Raw genomic sequence first — 18674 nt, forward strand, 5'->3', positions numbered from 1 at the left:
TATATATGTACCACATCTTCTTTATCCATTCAAGAGATACATGTTATATCGTTAAAAAGTCTTAAAGTCATGATGGGTAACACCCCAGACACCCAAAACCCAGCTTTCATCCAAGGATACCCAAACACACAACACTTCTCACTATACAGCATACCCAGCCTGGAAAAACCAGGGATGGAGTCTTCGTGTGAATAGAAATTTAATTCAATATTTAACGGGCACCCACCACGTGCCGGGCACTGCAAAGGTCCTGGGGGCACAAAAATCAGTCCCGTTTTCCAGAACCTCAGCCAGGTGAGGGACAGAGGGCATAGCTGGTGCGTGGGTAAGAAGAGGCTGACTCGGTGGGGAAGGTCCAAGAAGGCTTCACACATCAATGATGCTGGAGCCGAGGGCGAGAGCAGTCAGGGAAAGAAACCCCTTCTGGGGCTGATCCCTTCAGGATGCTGTGCACCAACCTCCCCTTGAAATAACACCGTGATACCAAAGGGGAACTTTCAGATCCCAGTGTGTTCAACTAAAGCATGTCTATGGAACACGCATAGCCAAAACTGAGGCATCCTCACACTGGCCATACAGCAGCAGCTCCCAGCACAGAGCCAGGTGTAGGGTGCACCTGTTAATCCCAAACTCCTAATTGATCCCTCCCCACCCTTTCCCCTTTGGTAATCATAAATTTGTTTTCTGTCTGTGAGTCTGCTTCTATTTTGTAAATCAGTTCATTTGTATCATATTTTTAGTTTCCGCATATGAGTGGTATCATGTGATATTCGTCTTCCTCTTACTTCACTTAGTATGATAATCTCTAGGTCCATCCATGTTGCTGCAAATGGCATGATTTCAGTGAATGCATACTTTAGTTCAAATAATGACTTCTCTGCTTCCTAACTGTGTGGTCTCGAGCATGTGATTAAATCTCTTTGAGCCATAGTTTTTAACCTGGAAAATGGGGGAATAATAGTAATGCCAACTTCACAGGCTGCTAAGATTAAATAAGGTCACGTGCACTCAGCACTTGGCCAAGTTCCCCACACACTGTGCTCAGCTCGGGGCCACAACCCAAATGGACTCGGGACTTTGGCAACTGGGTCACAATCTTGCTCTCATCTCCAAGGCCCCACCCCACCTGGATGATGCCAGCACGCACCAATCTATCCAACACGCTCATCTCAAAATTCCCTCATCTCTCCCATTTCCAATGGCCTCTACACCATGACCACTCACTTCAGTGATCCTGTTCTCACTGAGAAGTGCTCTACCTCTGAAATCTTAAACACTTACATCTTCCCTATGAGCCCACCCCCCTGACCTTGAAACTCAGGACCTTCAATACTCCCTTTACTCCCCACCCACCCGGACTTCATAGACTTCAAGGACAGAGAAGCCCCAGGACACCTGCCCTGTCGCCAAACTTGCCCAGCAAAACCCCACCCCTAAGGAAGCCAGCTCGCTGCCTTCCTGCCTCTTCCGTCCGGGCTCCATGGAAGTTCCAGTGAAGGGCGTCCCCTGCCTGCCCTGTGGATTTGTTCCACTAGAAGGATCGGGTGCATCCTGGGCTTCTCCTCCCCTCAACTCTGGACCACATCATCTCCCACCTCTGCGAGGACCTTGATCAAGGAGTTACCTACCCCTCCCCCATTGGTATTTTTTCGGGGTTTTTTTTTTGGCTGCATTGGGTCTTCGCTGCTGCACATGGGCTTCCTCTAGTTGTGGTGAGCAGGGGCTACTCTTCGTTGCAGTGTGTGGGCTTCTCATCGCAGTGGCTTCTCTTGTTGTGGAGCACGAGCTCTAGGCGTGTGGGCTTCAGCAGTTGTGGAACGTGGGCTCATTAGTTGTGGCTCACGGGCTCTAGAGCACAGGCTCAGTAGTTGTGGCGCATGGGCTCAGCTGCTCCGCGGCATGTGGCATCTTCCCAGACCAGGGCTCGAACCCATGTCCTCTGCATTGGCAGGTGGATTCTTAACCACTGCGCCACCAGGGAAGCCTCCCCACTGGTATCTCGAACTTCCCTCTGCTGTTTTCTTCCCCTACCCCTCACACATTTAGGAAAAAAATCATAAGCCTCATGTTCTTTGATCCAGTCTTGGCTAGAAAATTAATCAAAGCAGAAGTGGAAGCCCTCAGGAGGAGGAGATAATGCTCCCTCTGCAGAAACTGAGAGGCTGTTCCCACAGGTGGGCTGTAGAGAGCAACCCAGGGCCAGCCACCGCGTCTTGTTAGAAAGGGAACGTGGGCAGATACTCACACACCAGTCAACCAGGTTCTCCTTAAGTAAGGCGTTCCTGTTATATTCTTATCATCATAAAGTTATGTTTACATCTGTCAAATGGGGTAAAGTGACTTCTTGTATCTACAGGTTTAATAGTTGTAAAAACTACTGACTTGTAATTTTAGAATGTTTTGTTAAAGTGTGCATTGGTTGAAATTTTTTATAGAAAACTGTTCGCTGAGAGTTATAAGGCATTTATAAGGCATCACAGAAGGTTGATTTTACCCATCGACTCCATTAATACTTAACTCATTGCTACATTATGATCTAGTGCTAATTCAATCTGAAGAAGAGGTATGTGTAGATTTTCTTAAAATTACTAACAACTCTAAGCATTTTTCCTCCTTATAGAATGACCAATGCACATTGCAGAATCACATCCCATTTCTACATACAGTATCCGGCAGGTTTATTGACAAAACCAAAAAAATTATAACTCCAATCTACTAACAGCAACGAGGCCACTGCAATTCTCAGCTAGATGAGGAAACAGAAGAGAAACCATCTGCAAAAGGAACAGCCAGAATTTAGATTCAGATCTTTCAGATTCAAAAGTCCTTCCTCTGCTCACCAGGGTTTTCAGCCCCAGCTACAGACGGGCATCACCTACGGGGCTTAAAAACAGAGAGTGAAAAATGAACGCCTTCCTTGTTCCCTCCCTCTCCCTGCATCCTGATGCATGTGATCTGGGAGGGGTCTTGGCCGGAGTTGAGGGCCCCTCATCACACCAGTCACGTTCTCATGTATGACTCTGTCCCACCAATGTTATGTTAAAACAAAATGCTCTGATGAAGATTCTGTAAGACGAGAAACAAAAGTACAGTCTCAAAGATAATCTTGTCCCAAACAAGGGCAACGGGAGCTTTACAAGTTCTGTGGTTGAAGGACGGGTTACAGTAGTTCTAGCTCAGCCGACGTGGGTGATACTGGGCTCCTGACACAGGGTCATTTGAGGGGCAGCTAAAACAGGAAGTGGGCACAACCCCTCTGAAGCCCGGGGCTGGCACTGGCACACAGGAGCGCATTGCTCTAGGAGTTTGGGGGAAATGCACCTGCCAGCAAGGCACCTGGCCAATCAAAGCAAGGGGGGACCAAGCAGAGGCAGAAACGGTGCGTTCTCTGTGAGAAGCGCAGAGACGGTGAAGCTGGGGAGGCAAAGGGCCCCAGTGGGAAGATGCCCACCAAGACGGGAGGAGACAGGAGGGGCCCCGAGGGCCCCACGGTTCCTGAACAGAAGAGGAAGGCGGCGGAAGCGGTGTTAGGGGAGGTGACTCCTGCCAACACGCAGGGTGCACAGGGCGCCTGCATGAGAGTTGGGAGAGTTGGGATACAGGGGCTGGAATACCAGGAGGAAGCAACCCGGCCCCGGGGCCCTGAGCAGAGCAGACCCCAGTGGGGTCCAAAGCAGAGTTTGGACAAAGGAAGAACCCAGTGGCCTGAGACTCTCCACCGCGGAGCTGGAGGGCCCGGGGCTGCTGAGCATCAGGTGCAAGTGGCAGGGCCTGCCTACGGCCCGGGAAAACCGATTTCACAACACTGAGCGCAAAGATTCCTGTATCACCCCAAACTTCTTAACCTTAAAAAGTAAAACCGGGCTTCCCTGGTGGCACAGTGGTTGAGAGTCCGCCTGCCAATGCAGGGGACACGGGTTCGTGCCCCGGTCTGGGAAGATCCCACATGCCGCGGAGCGGCTGGGCCCGTGAGCCATGGCCGCTGAGCCTGCGCATCCAGAGCCTGTGCTCCGCAACGGGAGAGGCCACAACAGTGAGAGGCCCGCGTACCGCAAAAAAAAAAAAAGTAAAACCAAATGTTTCTTTACAAAGGCAAATTTTCAGAGAATAAAACATACTTCATGACCTTGAAGACATACCATAAATAATAGTTTAAAAAGTAACCTAAGTATTATATGAAGAATGGGGTAAAACTAAATCTCCTAATTTAGGAAATTACCTTTCAAGCCAGCAATCCACTCAGCAGATGTCAGAGTGACTACTCAAAGCTTAAAGCCATGAATTCTGAATTCCCAGGAAGGGGTGGTGGGAACCACGAGGCGCGTCCCTCCACCTGGCCCCCGACGCTCACAGGCCCATCCACACCACTTCCGGCGGCCGAGTGGTCACTGCAGGACAGGCAATCCACATCACTTTAGGAAACTTCCTCCCCAAAACTTGGTGTCAATCATCAGAGCCTCCACAGACGTGAAACAAATTTCAGTATTCTTTGAAAGAAGTTCAGGCACAAAGGGGAAAACCAAAAGACCACTACAGCACAAGAGGAGATCTTTATAAAGAGTCTAACTGCTTTTATTACAATGGTGCAAGGTAGTATTTCATCGAACACTCACCAACAGCAAACCGGCATCTTCTATAAAACAATTCCAGAAAGTTCAAACAAGAAAATGAAAGGATACGTTGTCTATACTAATTGTCACACAACACTGCTTAGTGTTTAACCTCCCCATCCTCCAATAAAGCGTAACCATTTCCTAGCAAACACGTGACCAGAAAAGTGTGCTCTGCTTTATTTTGTTTGCCTACACACACATCAGAACATGCCTCACAATTGAAAACGTTTTATGACAACACTCCATGACATGGACATCTACGCGTGCTCGGGATCAGCCAGTTGTACCAAATACCGTAAAATACAAAATGATAGGAAATATAAACATCAATTTGTATTTCAAGTTTATAACATTTTATTTACAAAAATAGTCTGGGAGGAAAAGGGTTGAGAGCCCCATACTCTGCCCTGGGTGGGGAGCTATTTTGCCCCGTGTTCTAGGGTTTTCCGTAACAAATCTGAGAGTCGCAGCTGAATTCCTCCGGAATTGGATCTGTGGACTCGAAGCTCGGGTGGAGAGGAGAGCGGGGCGGGGGGCCGGGGGGAGGCTGGGCGCGGAGATGGCTTTGCTGGGCTGCCCGGCACCACGGCACGCGCGCTATGTACAGGAGCCGGTCTCCTCCGGGTCTGAAGGACACTTGCGCACCTGCCGCGACACCACTGGAAGGGCGGTGTCAAAGCCGCCACTAAGACATGACTCCAAAGACGGGGTTGTGGCGGCAGATGCTGGGGCCGTACTCCTCGTAGCCCTTCTTGGTGTGACAGACCTGGAAGAACTCCGGCTGCGAGAGGCAACCAGCAGAAGGAGCATAAATGCTCCAGAAGGGAAATGAAACCAAGTCAACGACCAAGCAAATGAGAAACTCTCCTCACCCCAAACCTCCATCCTCTCCCCGATGGCCTCTGTCACAGATTCTGACCTCTTCAAAGCGGGAGCTTATTCCATTTTTTCCAAACTTATTCAGCTTCTATTTAGGAACAACTACGTGCTCGCCCTAAATCAGCAGTTTGTTAGCTAGTCCCAAATTTGAGGCAAGAAAGTAGTAATTACTCAGAAAAGTCACTGGAACTAATGATTAATGCAAGATGTTTTAGGTTATTTTTGGATTCTCTTATCCATATTCTCTGTAACCCCTAATTGGCAAGGATGCCTACGAATTAGCTGTGCAGTTTGAATGGTCATTAAAGTTATTTCTTCTATCTCCGAATTAAACGTGCGGCTGTTTAGAGCCACACACAATTAGAACACACATAATTTAACCTCCAAAAGACAGTATTTATTCAAACTCAGCAGAGAACACAGAGATGAAAAGACAGCACAATCTAGAAAAGGACTTACAGTTGAGGCCAGCATCGAGCCTCCGAACCACACCGCATAGCGCTGCATATGATGTGTTATCACCTGGACCTCCACGGGCTTGGGCTGGAAGGGGAAGTGATGTGTGTTGACTCACCTGTGCAGATGCCCTTCCACACCCTGACGCCCTTCCACCTACTGGACAGGGCTCCACTCTGAGGGCCTCCTCCCATCCCGCAAGCCCTGCCCTCAGGTTCAAGCACCTCTGCACTCCGCCCTAAAAGGAAGGTTCTCAGCCGCTCCTGCTGCCAAATCCACCTGGCCCCCAGCCCCCAGCCCCCTCCCACCCCCCACCCCTGCCCGGCCCCAGGAGGTGCAAAGAACAAAGCACACAAGTCAGGGCAGGTTACCTCTATCTAAAGGCATTTTAAAAAGTAAAATATCCAAGCAAATAACCCAACTTTTTTTTAACTAAACAAATCAGATGTTGTAGCATTTAGAGATAATTCCAAATAACACTAAGTGTCCCAAAAATACTATAAAAATTACACTTTGCCAACAGTGTGATCCCACTAGGTGAGGACACACAGGTTAGCTCCCATTCACCCCACACCAAAGCCCAAGCTTGCTTGGGTAAACTGAGTAAATTCACCAGCTAGCTAAGAATTATTATCTTGGAGGAACACAGCATGAACGCCCTGCTCGTGTTAGTTATCTGAGTTTAATGAGAATGTTCCCAAAGGACGTTAAAGTTCCTCACTGTGAACTGACCCATCTCCTTGGGATGCTGGTCATTACACGACACACCTGACCTCTTACACAAAGGAAACTGCTGGCGTGCGTGCGTGGGCTGGTGGGCAGTGTAAAGATGCGCAGCTGCCTCACGAGGTCCGTAGCCGCCCTGACCGCACACCTGGGGTGAGTCCAGGTGACAAACCTCTGAATGTCACTTCACACGGTGGCTGAGAGTAGCTGCAACTTGCACTTCTCCCTCGCTGCCCAGACGGGCACGCCCGCCGGCCTGTGCTGGCGAGGGGCCTCACCTTTATTCTGCCGCCACTGAGCTCCTCGCTGAGTCTCAGTCTGGCGTCCACCACCCTTTTTAAGTCTCTCTGCAGGCGACGTCCAAAGTCCCTGAACATCGTCGAGCCCCCCGAAAGAACGACATTCTAAAAGACACAAAGCAGAGGTTTCCTTGCATGAAATCACCCGCCCACGCTGGCCTAGTGACCTGCCCACGACACACCCCACGCGCCCAATCGCTTGTTTGAATAACACACTTCAATCTATGTGAAAAGATGATCACCGAAGCAGAGCTAATGCTATCGAGAAAGTATAAACTGTACTTTTCTTCCTGTGTCACAAATTCTTTCTCTTGGTGCTCTTCCTCAATTATAACCAAGTGAAAACACACTGCCTGTTCCATTTCTCAAAGGGCCATCTTCTACCAACACCCCTCCCCGTTTTCTCTTGACAAACTGCAAATCTAGATCTTTCAGACAACATCCTGCCCCAGGATCAACATCATGAATAATCACTGCTGCACCCGGTCACCCGTGGAGAAATCGCTCAGAAACAACAGGAGACGGTTCGGCTCCTATCAGAGTCAAGGGGCCACCAACCCATGCTGCTCTCAGGGGTCACCCCTGCTCACCGACACTCCTCCTCGACCTGGCCAGGAGCTGAGAGAACCAGGACCACGTCCCGGGCAGGTCAGGTGGCAACCTTACTAGAGTAAAACAAAGGCATTCTGATCCCCACCTTCTTGAAGAGACAGGTCTCTTCACCTGCTAACACCTTCACATAAACTGTGTATCTGTTTGCTACTGAGAATCACCATTTAAAAGCATTCTTGATATTCTGGGCATCATATCTTAGAATAAGCCTCACAGTTCAAGTCTCGACTTCATAAATTATATTGATAAAAAAACTTTATCTAAATCCATCACTGCTCTTCCAATTCTGTCACCTGCACTGCTAGCACTCTTTCTAGCATTTTTCTCTCCAGTCCAGGATACAGTCTTGGGTCAGTTGCTGCAATTACTTCTCATATCTCTGTAATGGATTTTTTAATTTAAAAATTAACTCACCAGGGTATGAAAACGATTGTTCGTTAAGATCAGAAGCATTGCGTTGCTTTCAAAGGTGTAACACATAAGATTCATTTTTTCATTCATTCACACAACAATAAAAACGGTGCTGTGGGGCTTCCCTGGTGGTGCAGTGGTTAAGAATCTGCCTGCCAATACAGGGGACACGGGTTCGAGCCCTGGTCTAGGAAGATCCCACATGCCACGGAGCAACTAAGCCCATGAGCCACAACTACTGAGACTGTGCATCTGGAGCCTGTGCTCCACAAAGCGAGAGGCCGTGACAGTGAGAGGCCCGCGCGTCGCGATGAAGAGTGGCCCCCGCTCGCCGCAACTAGAGAAAGCCCTCGCACAGAAACGAAGACCCAACACAGCCAAAAATAAATAAATAAAAATTTTTAAAAAAACAAAAAAAAAAACGGTGCCGTGTATACACTGTGTATACGTGGTCAGATGATTTTAGACAAAGTAGCCAAGATACTACAACAGGAAAAGAATAGTCTTTGCAACAAATGATGCTGAATAATTAATATCCACAGAGGAGAAATGAACATTTGCTTACTTACCTTACTTCACACACACAATTTAACTCAATATGGATCGCAGATTTAAATGCAAGGGCTAAAACTTAGAGCTTCTAGAAGAAAATATTTTCTTAAAGTCTTCATGACTATGATGTAGGCAAAGATGTCTTTGATCGGACATAAAAAGCGTGAACCATAAAAAATAAAAACTGATAAATTGAACTTTATAAAATGAAAACTTCTGTTCTTCAAAAGATACCACTAAGGAAATGAAAAGACAAGCCACAGACTAGGAAAAAGTATCTGCAATACATACGTCTAACAAAGAACTTATATCCAGAATATAAAAAGAACTCTTACAACTCAATAGTAATATAAACAAGCCAATTGAAAAATGGGCAAAAGATTCAAGCAGACATTTCACAAAAGAAGATGCACACATGACCGATAAGTACGTGAAAAGAGAGGCAACAGCATTTGTAATCAGGATCATACAAACCAAATCCATTACACACCAAGTTTAGGTTAAAATACAAACAACTGAAACTCTTGCACATCGCTGGTGGAAGTATGAATGATACAACCACTTTGGGAAAAGTTCAGTCGTTTTTATAAAGTCAGTGGTTACTGTTTTCTTTCTTAAAGACTTTGGCACTTCTCAAATTTTCTAAATGCATTTTAAGCCAGAAACGATCATCCTCTCTCACCTGTAGAGTCTACGTTTCCTACACTAAGATGGTGTTTTATGGTGCTGTCCGCTGACCTGCTGAAAGGCCGCGGAGCCCAATTTGCACAGCACCTCCTCACTCAGTGCGGCTTGTGCTATCTGCTTACCCAGACCACCGTGTGGACTGGGTTCTTCTACAGACTGCAGCTTACTCTGCTGCGTAACTGTTTATCCCATGATGTCAAATAAAAGCCTCAATCGTAAACTACCTCTACAAAAGCAAAGGCCCTGTCTTTATGCTAGTAAAGAACATCCTAGCACACATCATCATGAACACTACACACAGCCTGTTAGCCACCTGACTAAGCCAGAAAGACAAAGTCTATGTTAATAATAAGCTCATTCAATACCTTATATAGTATTAAAAATAACCAAAACTGCCAGTCCTGTGACGCTAAGTATATTCTGTGCTGGAGACTCTATTCGTACTCTTAATCCTGTCTGACAGACACGCCATGCCCCTACCCACCATGCTATTCCTCCGTTAACCAGAGGCACAAAGTAAGATGCTCACAGCGAAGTCTCCACCCCCACCGCTCGCTACAGGTTAAGATGACAACTCTCCCGGCAACCACCCCTATGTGGAAATTTTGAAAGGCTTGTACCTCTTTAGGGACAAGAGCTTTTTTTAAAATAAAAAAATTCACAGCTTTTTAGGGAAGCATGCAACTTACTCTGTTACAGCAGTTCTCGAACTTTTTTTAAAATATTTATTTTTGGCCACGTTAGGTCTTAGTTGTGGCACGCGGGCTCTCTAGTTGTGGCACGTGGGCTCAGTAGTTGCGGCATGAGGGCTTAGTTGCCCCACGGCATGTAGGATCTTAGTCCCCAACCAGGGATCGAACCGGCGTCCCCTACGTTGCAACACGGATTCTTAAGCACTGGACGGCACAAGAGCTTTTTTACTCTTAGACGGAACCCAAAGACTGCAATCCCAGCAAAGTCTGAACAAACTTACTTCTCAAAGGTGGGCCATATGATGCCCCGCCCTGTCCTAGAGGAAATCCAACTCCAAGCTGGCTCGAAACGGCTGCCTGACCGTAGGAGACGTAACAACCGACGACAAATGTCTTCCGAGAATCACCTGCATGTCTCCTCCCCCGATTACTCCTCTTCTCTCCTCAGCTGCTGTAACCTGGCCTCTGCCCGCATCCTCACCTCGACCCTCGTCCTGGGTGACCTCTGGGCGTCACCTGACACAGCTGATGGCAGCTGTCTCCCCTTGACTCCCAGAGTGTTCTTTCTCTTCTCTCTTCGACTGCTCCTTCCTGGCTTCTTGGATGGTTAACTCTGTGTGTCAGCTTGGTCTGGCCACAGCACCCAATGACTGACCCACACGGCAACCTCGGTGTCGCTGTGAAGGTACTTTGCAGATGTGGTCAATGCTAAGAGCGTCCTCCCTAACGCGGATTGGGCCTCTTCCAAGGAGCCAGAGGCCCTGGGCGCAAGAATGAGGCGCTGGCCTCAAGCCCGACACACTCTCGTCAGGGTCTATCCCGGTGCCCACGTGAGGCCGGGCCCTCCTTGGAGGCTCAGTGCACATTTGCTCAACGTTGTCAAAACGGTGTCAAAACAGTCACCATCGGCCCCTCCTCACTCTCTCATAACAATAAGCCTCTGGAAGTTCCTCTCCACCTGGCAGGTCAGTGCTCAGCTGTGACATCACTCTTCCCTCCCCAGCAGCACACGGATCCCGCCATTCCTGGACACCTGGGCAGGAAGCATCAACTACGGGGGTGCGCGTGGAGCCGGGGCTAGACCAGCAAGCCCTGGGCCTGCTCTGTCCACCACCTGGCCCCAAACCACCCGCTCATCTGCTCACACATCACACTGCACTTGGGAATCTCACCTGAATAGAAGGCCTACTGTGAAAAGGGTTGAACAAACCAATAACGTCTTAAAATGTGTATTTCGCTCTCTCAAGTATTAAAGATATTTCAACTCGTTCACCATTAAGAATAAAAATACATATATAACTCACTTTGCAATAGCTCCTCCGATTTAAAAGGTATTAACATACTTACATAGAACCCAATTCAAGCAATCTGTTCCAGAAAAATAATTCCTTGAACCACATCAAGATGCAGTCACGTCTGCTTGACAAACACAACGAATGAGATGTTTTAACAACCCCCAGCCCACTGCCAAAGCAGGTCTAAAAATATTTATTTGCCAGCCCCACTCTCCCTCCTGGACTTGGTGCCCACCACCTTCAGTACCACTCTGGGCTCCACCCGGAGCAGGGTTCTGCAGCCTCTGCCCTGCGCCCGCGCTCCCACCTATGCCAAGTGGCTTGCACCCCCACCTCATCTCTACAGGCCGAGCCCTCAGACCAGCTCCCTGCCACCTTCTCCAAGCCCTCCTTGAGCCCCTCTCATTAAATTTCCATGACACTCAATAAACGACATTTAGCTTGTGGTGGTTCCCGTGAGAATTATTTCGGTATTATTTTTAGCGTTTTTATAAGCTCTTGAAGACAAGATCCATCTCTCATACATACTTAAATCCTCTAAGTTAACAACAATAGTGTCTTGTATTTAGTAGAGACCCAGCTGCATTACAAAGCAACTCAAAATCGGCTTTGCCCTCGAATAAAGCATGAAAGCTACTAAACGCTGACTAACCCCAGAGCGAACTAGTTGCTAACAGTGGTTCTCAATTTAGCTGCACATTAAAATCATCTGGGAAGCTTTTAAAATCCGGATGCCCAAAACAGTTACATCAGAATCTCTGGGGGTGGGACCCAGACATCAGTATATTTTAATGCTGCTGGGGTGACGCCCATGGACAGCCAGGGCCGAAAACGTCTTGTTTCAAGCAGCACCTGCTGCTTGCAATGACTTGGCTTCATGGGGAAATCAGGCCTCCCAGACTTGGCTCTCACACACCAGTCCCCTCCAGACCCGACCTCCATCATACTGAGAGACTGAACAGAAAAAGGGGGCATGTGAATACCCTTCTGATCTACAGGCCAGACTGAAATAAAAATTAGATTATAACTCCTTTTGTCCAAAAAAACTGTTTTACGTTTTTGAAGATTCTAAATTTTCAAAGTCACATTTCATTCTCCACCGACTTCTTTCCCTTGTGCACCAGCCTGAGGAAGGTGTTAACTCAGGACCAAGAAGGTCTCGGGTGCTTCCTCCTGCCCGCTTCTCTGTAAGTAATTCCACCTACAGTTCCCAAAACTGAGCCTGGGAAACATAAGAGGTCCAGGCCCGACTGGTCCAGACAGCGCCTTTGGGAGAAGGTGAGGCAACGGGGAGACCCCTTCCTCTGAGGCTGAGAAGCAGAGCCCTTCCCGCGGGGCCTGTGGCTTCCCCTCTGGCTGGTTCGGCCACCTCGGCCGCCCGTCTGAGCCTGTGGGCACTGCGGGGACAGTGCACCGAGGCAGGAGTCAGGAAACCAGCCTCCTGGAGGGGCACCTTGCCCGGGCACGGAATCCAGCAGGGCACAGCAGACAGGCTGCTTCCCGTGGGCAATCATGAGTTTCTTTGGGTACGAACCTGCTTCCTACTTCTTTAGTGGTTACTGAGTACTTTTTAAGCCCCACGGCACGTGTCTGGGACACTGACAAAAGGGGGCCAAGCAGGTAGGAAGAAACATCGGAAACGGAGGAGGGAATGACAAAGTAACGGTAAGACTGGAGAGGAAAGACGTGCTACCTAAAGACACGTGAACACAGCTCTCCAGAGCGAGACGCCCACGTGCTCTGCAGAAGCACTTGTATGTAGTATGTCTCTAATTACTTTCAAAATCCCACAAACTGTACATCTGTGCATTTCATGAACACAGATGTCGCAGTGGAAGGTTCTTTCCACAGCAAGCTCACGGCTAAACTCTGGAGGAGGAGGAGGAAAGCGGGACCAAAAGTTCACAGCGAATCCGAAGAACAAGGCCGCCCGCCCGGGATGCTGCCCCCGGAGCCCGGAACACGCGGTGACGGCCTCTGGACACGAGGGGGCAGAGCAGTGGCCGGTGGGGGCCACAGGGCCCTGCGGTGAGAGGAGCCTTTCCCAACAGCAGCCCTGGCTGCAGTCAGCGAATGACTGCGTGAGGCCTGAGCCAGAAAGTGTGAGAATCGCGCTTCCCACCTACATCCCCAACGCCTGTTTTCATATACAAAGTTCCTGGGAACACAGCCCCTCCTGGTCACTCACGTGTTCTCTGGCAGCAACACAGACCGAATGGCCCACAAAGCTGAAAATACTTACCATCTGGCCCTTTGCAGAAAGAGCTGGCCAACCCCTGGTCTAAAACCACCACGGGGAAAAGCATGACGACAGCCATTATTACCTAGCAGGCAAGCACGCAGGAAAGGGCATGTTTAGGGTTCAATGTTACATCTGCATTCACTCATCAAGCCCTTTGTTCTGGAAACAAGTCCCTTTCGTGGTGGCCATGGCCGAGGTGCCAGCAGACAGTCCTCACCCTCCCCACGCCCAGGGCTGGCAGTGTGGCTGGGCCACGTGGCAGCGACGGGCCACAGGTGGGAGCCAGGTGCCTGCCAGCCGGCTCCCACGCAGGGGTGACCACCAGCGTGACACTCCAGGGGAGCCGCCTCACAGGGGACAGTCCGTGAACACACAAGTGAACGTGTGCTGCGAGCACCGAGACGCCAGGGTTAGCTTCTCACCTGCTGGGTGGCAGCGCAGACCGGGCCCCGCTGTGTCCCTCCTTCCCCACGGGGTACAGAGCCCAACAAAGGAGAAAAACACGGCCCACCCCCAGTCAGCCCCCCACCAAGCCTACTGAGATCCTAAACCACTCGCAAGCCTACCGTGACTCGGCCAAGGTCCCGCACAGAAGCACTAACACGGCCGGCGGAGCAGGGCCAGGCAACCAGGGCCAAGCAGAAAGCCCTCGAACGCCTCAGGGAAGAAATGACTTTTCCAGGGGGTGAAGCAGTCGAGACAGGGTTTCCCTCTTTGAGGAATCGTCTTCCTGCCACATTTTACACAATCTTCAGTGTGATGTGGTGGAAAAAGCACGCGTTTTCAAAGGTGTGGCAAGTGGACTCAAAATCCAACCCTGCCACTTAGCTAAGTGATCCCACCCGGAGCTTAACCCCTCTCAAAACTCAACTGTCTGTTGGACAGCTACATAGAAAAGAATGAAATTATAACACTCTCTAATCCCATGTACAAAAACCAACTCAAAATGGATTAAAGACCTAAATGTAAGACCAGAGGCCATAAAACTTCTAGAAGAAAACACAGGCAGAGCACTCTTTGACATAAATCATAGCAATATTTTTTGGATCTGTCTCCTAAAGCAAAGAAAATAAAAGCAAAAATAAACAAATGGGACCTAATTAAACTTAAAACGTTTGCACAGCAAAGGAAACCATCAATAAAACGAAAAGACAACCGATTGAATGGGAGAAAATATTTGCAAATGATACGACTGATAAGGGGTTAATATCCAAAATATATAAACAGCTCATACAACTCAACATGAGAAAAAACGAACGACCCAATCAAAAAATGGGCAGAGGATCTGAACAGACGTTTTTCCAAAGAAGACATACAGATGGCCAAAAGGCACGTGAAAAGTTTCTCAACACCGTTAATCATCAGAGAAATGCAAATTAAAACCACAGTGAGCTGTCACCTCACACCTGTCAGAATGGCTATCATCAAAAATACCACAAAAACAAATGCTGGAGAGGCTGTGGAGAAAATGGAACCCTTGTGCACTGTTGGTGGGAATGTAAATTGGTGCAGCCACTATGGAGAACAGTATGGAGGTTTCTCGAAAAGTTAAAAATAGAACTACCTAATGATCTAGCAATTCCACTTCTGGGTATTTATCCAAAAAAAATGAAAACACTTGGGGCTCCCCTGGTGGCGCAGTGGTTGGGAGTCTGCCTGCCGATGCAGGGGACACGGGTTCGTGCCCCGGTCCAGGAAGATCCCACATGCCGCAGAGCGGCTGCTCCCGTGAGCCATGGCCGCTGAGCCTGCGCATCCGAAGCCTGTGCTCCACAAAGGGAGAGGCCACAGCAGTGAGAGGCCCGCGTACCGCAAAAAAAAAAAAAATGAAAACACTTAACTCAAAAAGATATATGCACCCCTAAGTTCATAGCAGCATTACTTACAATTGCCAAGATATGGAAGCAACCTAAGCGACCATCAACAGATGAATGGATAAAGAAAATGTGGTGTATACATATGTATATATATATACATATACATATACATACATACACACATACACAAGGGAATATTACTCAGCCATAAATAAGAATGAAATGTTGCCATTTGCAGCAACATGGATGGACTTGGAGGGTATTATGCTAAGTGAAACAAATCAGAGAAAGACAAATACTATATGAGCTCACTTACATGTGGAATCTTAAAAAGAAAACAAACCAGTGAACATAACAAAAACAAAGCAGACTCACAGACATACAGAACAAACTAATGGTTACCAGTGGAGAGAGGGAAGGGGCGAGGGGCAAGACAGGAGTAGGGGATTAAGAGGTACAAACTACTATGTATAAAATAAACAGGCTACAAGGATATACTGTACAAAAACAGGGAATATAGCCAATATTTTACAACAACTAGGAATGGAATATAGCCTTTAAAAATTGAAAATCACTGTTGTACACCTAAAACTTACATAACATTGTACATCAACTATACCTCAATAATTTTTTTTAGACGTCCAAGACCAGTTTGCTCCACTTGACCCAGGTCCCTCTAGTTTTGCCTCCTTTTCCCATCTCTGGGGCTCAGGGCCATCATCTATTAAACAAGGAGCCCAGGTTACAAGGCCATCTCTACTTCCTGTAAATGTACTGAAAGTGAACTAAACTGTCTGATGAGAAAAAATCTCACCCATGAACAATCTGTAACTGCTGGCAGAAGTTTCTTTTCCGTTAGGATGAAATAAAGACTAAAGAGTGGGGCTTCCCTGGTGGCGCAGTGGTTGGGAGTCCACCTGCCGATGCAGAGGACACAGGTTCCGTGCCCTGGTCTGGGAAGATCCCACATGCTGCAGAGCGGCTGGGCCCATGAGCCATGGCCGCTGAGCCTGCGCATCCGGAGCCTGTGCTCCGCAACGGGAGAGGCCACAACAGTGAGAGGCCGGCGTAACACACACACACACACAAAAAAAACTAAAGAGTGCACACCTGTTCCTTGCTTTCATGGACAAGAAGACACAGCTGATGTTAAGTGAGATTTAAGAAGTAGGGAGAGCAAGGCATGTATTTTACTAAACTTACTAATACTCCCACCTGTCTCTAGTTTCCCTTTCTTGCACATTTTGTTGGAGGACAGAGCTGTTTAATTAAGCACATGTAACAATAAAAATAGAATTATAATGTTTTCACCCATAAAAAGTTGTCTACATAGGAAAATGTTTTCCAATAATAAGAATAACATTTGTTAACTCTAAAATTTCAATCTTAAAACACAAGAAGTAGAAGGTAAAAGTTATGCATCTTCTATCCCCAAAGATATGTTATTTTCTTTAAGAGTTTAGCATTCATTCAAAACCTTTTCAATATATATATGCAAACTATATTTTTAAATAAAATAATACTACGTGTAAACTTTACAACTTGCTTTTTCACTTAACAATGTATACTACAGACATCTTTTCATTTCAATTTACACTGATTCACCTCATTCTTTTTAAAGACTGCATAGTATCCCATTGTGTAGATGAAACAAAATTTATTAAGCCCTCACTCCTGAGCCTGATATGCTCCTCTTTAAACTCAAGTCCCTGGGCTGTGAAGGTAAGACAGGGCAGAGGCTGAGGGCTGAAAATTACATGAGTATTTTCTACCTGACTGCTTCATTTCAGGCTCTGACCTCTTCCTGGCAACAGCACATTTGGCACAAACCTAAATATGCTTGAAGCAAGACCAGTGAATTCATGGAAACCATGAGGGGAAGGATACCCTTCATCTTTCCATCAATACATAAGGTTAAAATTGTCCAGTTTAAAATACAGCTGGCCAGGTAAGAATAAAGCCATGAGGATACTTAAACACTTCTGATGAGCTGAGTCCTATTTCCAAACATTTAAGTCATCTCCACTCCAAGAAAAATATTTCGCCAGTATGCTGGCCTTTAACAAATCCTGTAAGACAGGAGTGAAACAGGAACATCTGCATACTGACGTTAAGAACCTATTATTCCAAGAATGCTGGGCCTTTAACTGTGCAATGAACCCGAGCACCTTACCCTTATAAGGTATAAGCTTATACCTTATACAGCGGACGACGGACATCGATGGGGCAGCTCTGAATGACTTCATCAACAACGTCCGAGATGGACTCCATAAAGTCTGGGTTGGCAAACTGAATTTCATATAAATATAAAAGAAACATTACACATTTCTCTCAATAACCTTTTTAAAAAGTAACTAACAAATACAAAATGTACTATACCGTTAAAACCATCACACTGGAATGACTACGTCAAATGTTCATATGTCAGAAGAACCCAAGTGACTGTGCATGGGGTGATGGTGACACGTGCCCTCAGGAGATGACATGTGTGGGGTCAGCAAGGGGAAAACATCAAAGAGTAGCAAAAACAGACCAGCTCTGCATTAGGACACACGGTGAATCCTGCTGTCAGAGTGTGATACACGTGTGCATGATGTATGTGACATGTAATGAAAACGCCACGAATACACAATAAGTATACCACTTATGAATATTAACATCATGATAAAACTAGCCATGATATAAGAAAAAAGCACAGTCAATGAAAGATCACACTGTGAACCTGAGCTAGAAGCCTGGGGAGGGTTCGGGGGGGGGTGGCTTTTAAATGAAACAGTCAATATGGTAGCAATCATGTCACTGAGTAAACAGTCTTGGATTCAATTCTGTAAGTTAAATAAGTTAAAGTATAAATAATTCAACTTAAAAAAACTTTAAATACACTTTAAAAATCAAGGAAAGCTTTAACGTACTCAAGGGGAAGAAGGTAACATCCAGTTGCTCACCAGCTGTTCACTGGACATTTTCGATTTTATGTCTATTTTAAATCAGTAATATCAAAGGCATGATTATTAGATTATAGTAAGGCATACATTGTGTGCCATTTCCCTATACAAAATGGTCATACACATCTAAAAACAGGCAGCACCTTGTAACCTACCTATCAAATGTAAACTGAATTAGGCAGAAAAATATACCAAAATACAAATAAAATCCACTTTATTTAAACCTTAAAATGTTGCCTCTTGATGACTGCTTCTGCAAAAGTAATAATAATTCTTTGTGACTATAGTTAAAATGATGATATCTGTAATTCCTAAAGCCCATCTAACTAATGGAAAGGTTAGTCCTCAGACAGAAGCTTTAACTAACTTGCAGCAGGGAACACAGCAGGACCAACTGTCTGGGGTTAAAAGCTGCAACTAGGATGGACCATCACCAAGGATGGAAAGG

General features: G+C 46.9%; 1 protein-coding gene across 20 annotated transcripts in view; it reads right to left on the bottom strand.

Annotated features, from left to right (window-relative positions):
• The window catches only part of LOC101289752 (actin related protein 3B), a 176149-nt gene that overhangs the window by 109977 nt on the left and 47498 nt on the right, over positions 1-18674 (bottom strand). For 13 of the 20 annotated variants that reach the window (XM_033408283.2, XM_033408285.2, XM_049715171.1 and 10 more), the window contains 4 exons: positions 17478-17570; positions 6953-7078; positions 5952-6035; positions 4551-5428 (listed from right to left, as the gene is read on the bottom strand). In XM_033408283.2, coding sequence (XP_033264174.1) covers positions 5033-5428; positions 5952-6035; positions 6953-7078; positions 17478-17570 — 699 coding nt within the window. In that variant the 3' untranslated portion in view covers positions 4551-5032. Of the gene's footprint in view, positions 1-4550; positions 5429-5951; positions 6036-6952; positions 7079-17477; positions 17571-18674 lie in introns of those variants that run through there. The other 7 variants (XR_007479398.1, XR_007479400.1, XR_007479399.1 and 4 more) reach the window with 3 other exon arrangements.

This window comes from Orcinus orca, chromosome 9, assembly GCF_937001465.1.
Source record: "Orcinus orca chromosome 9, mOrcOrc1.1, whole genome shotgun sequence".
Taxonomy (NCBI): domain Eukaryota; kingdom Metazoa; phylum Chordata; class Mammalia; order Artiodactyla; family Delphinidae; genus Orcinus; species Orcinus orca.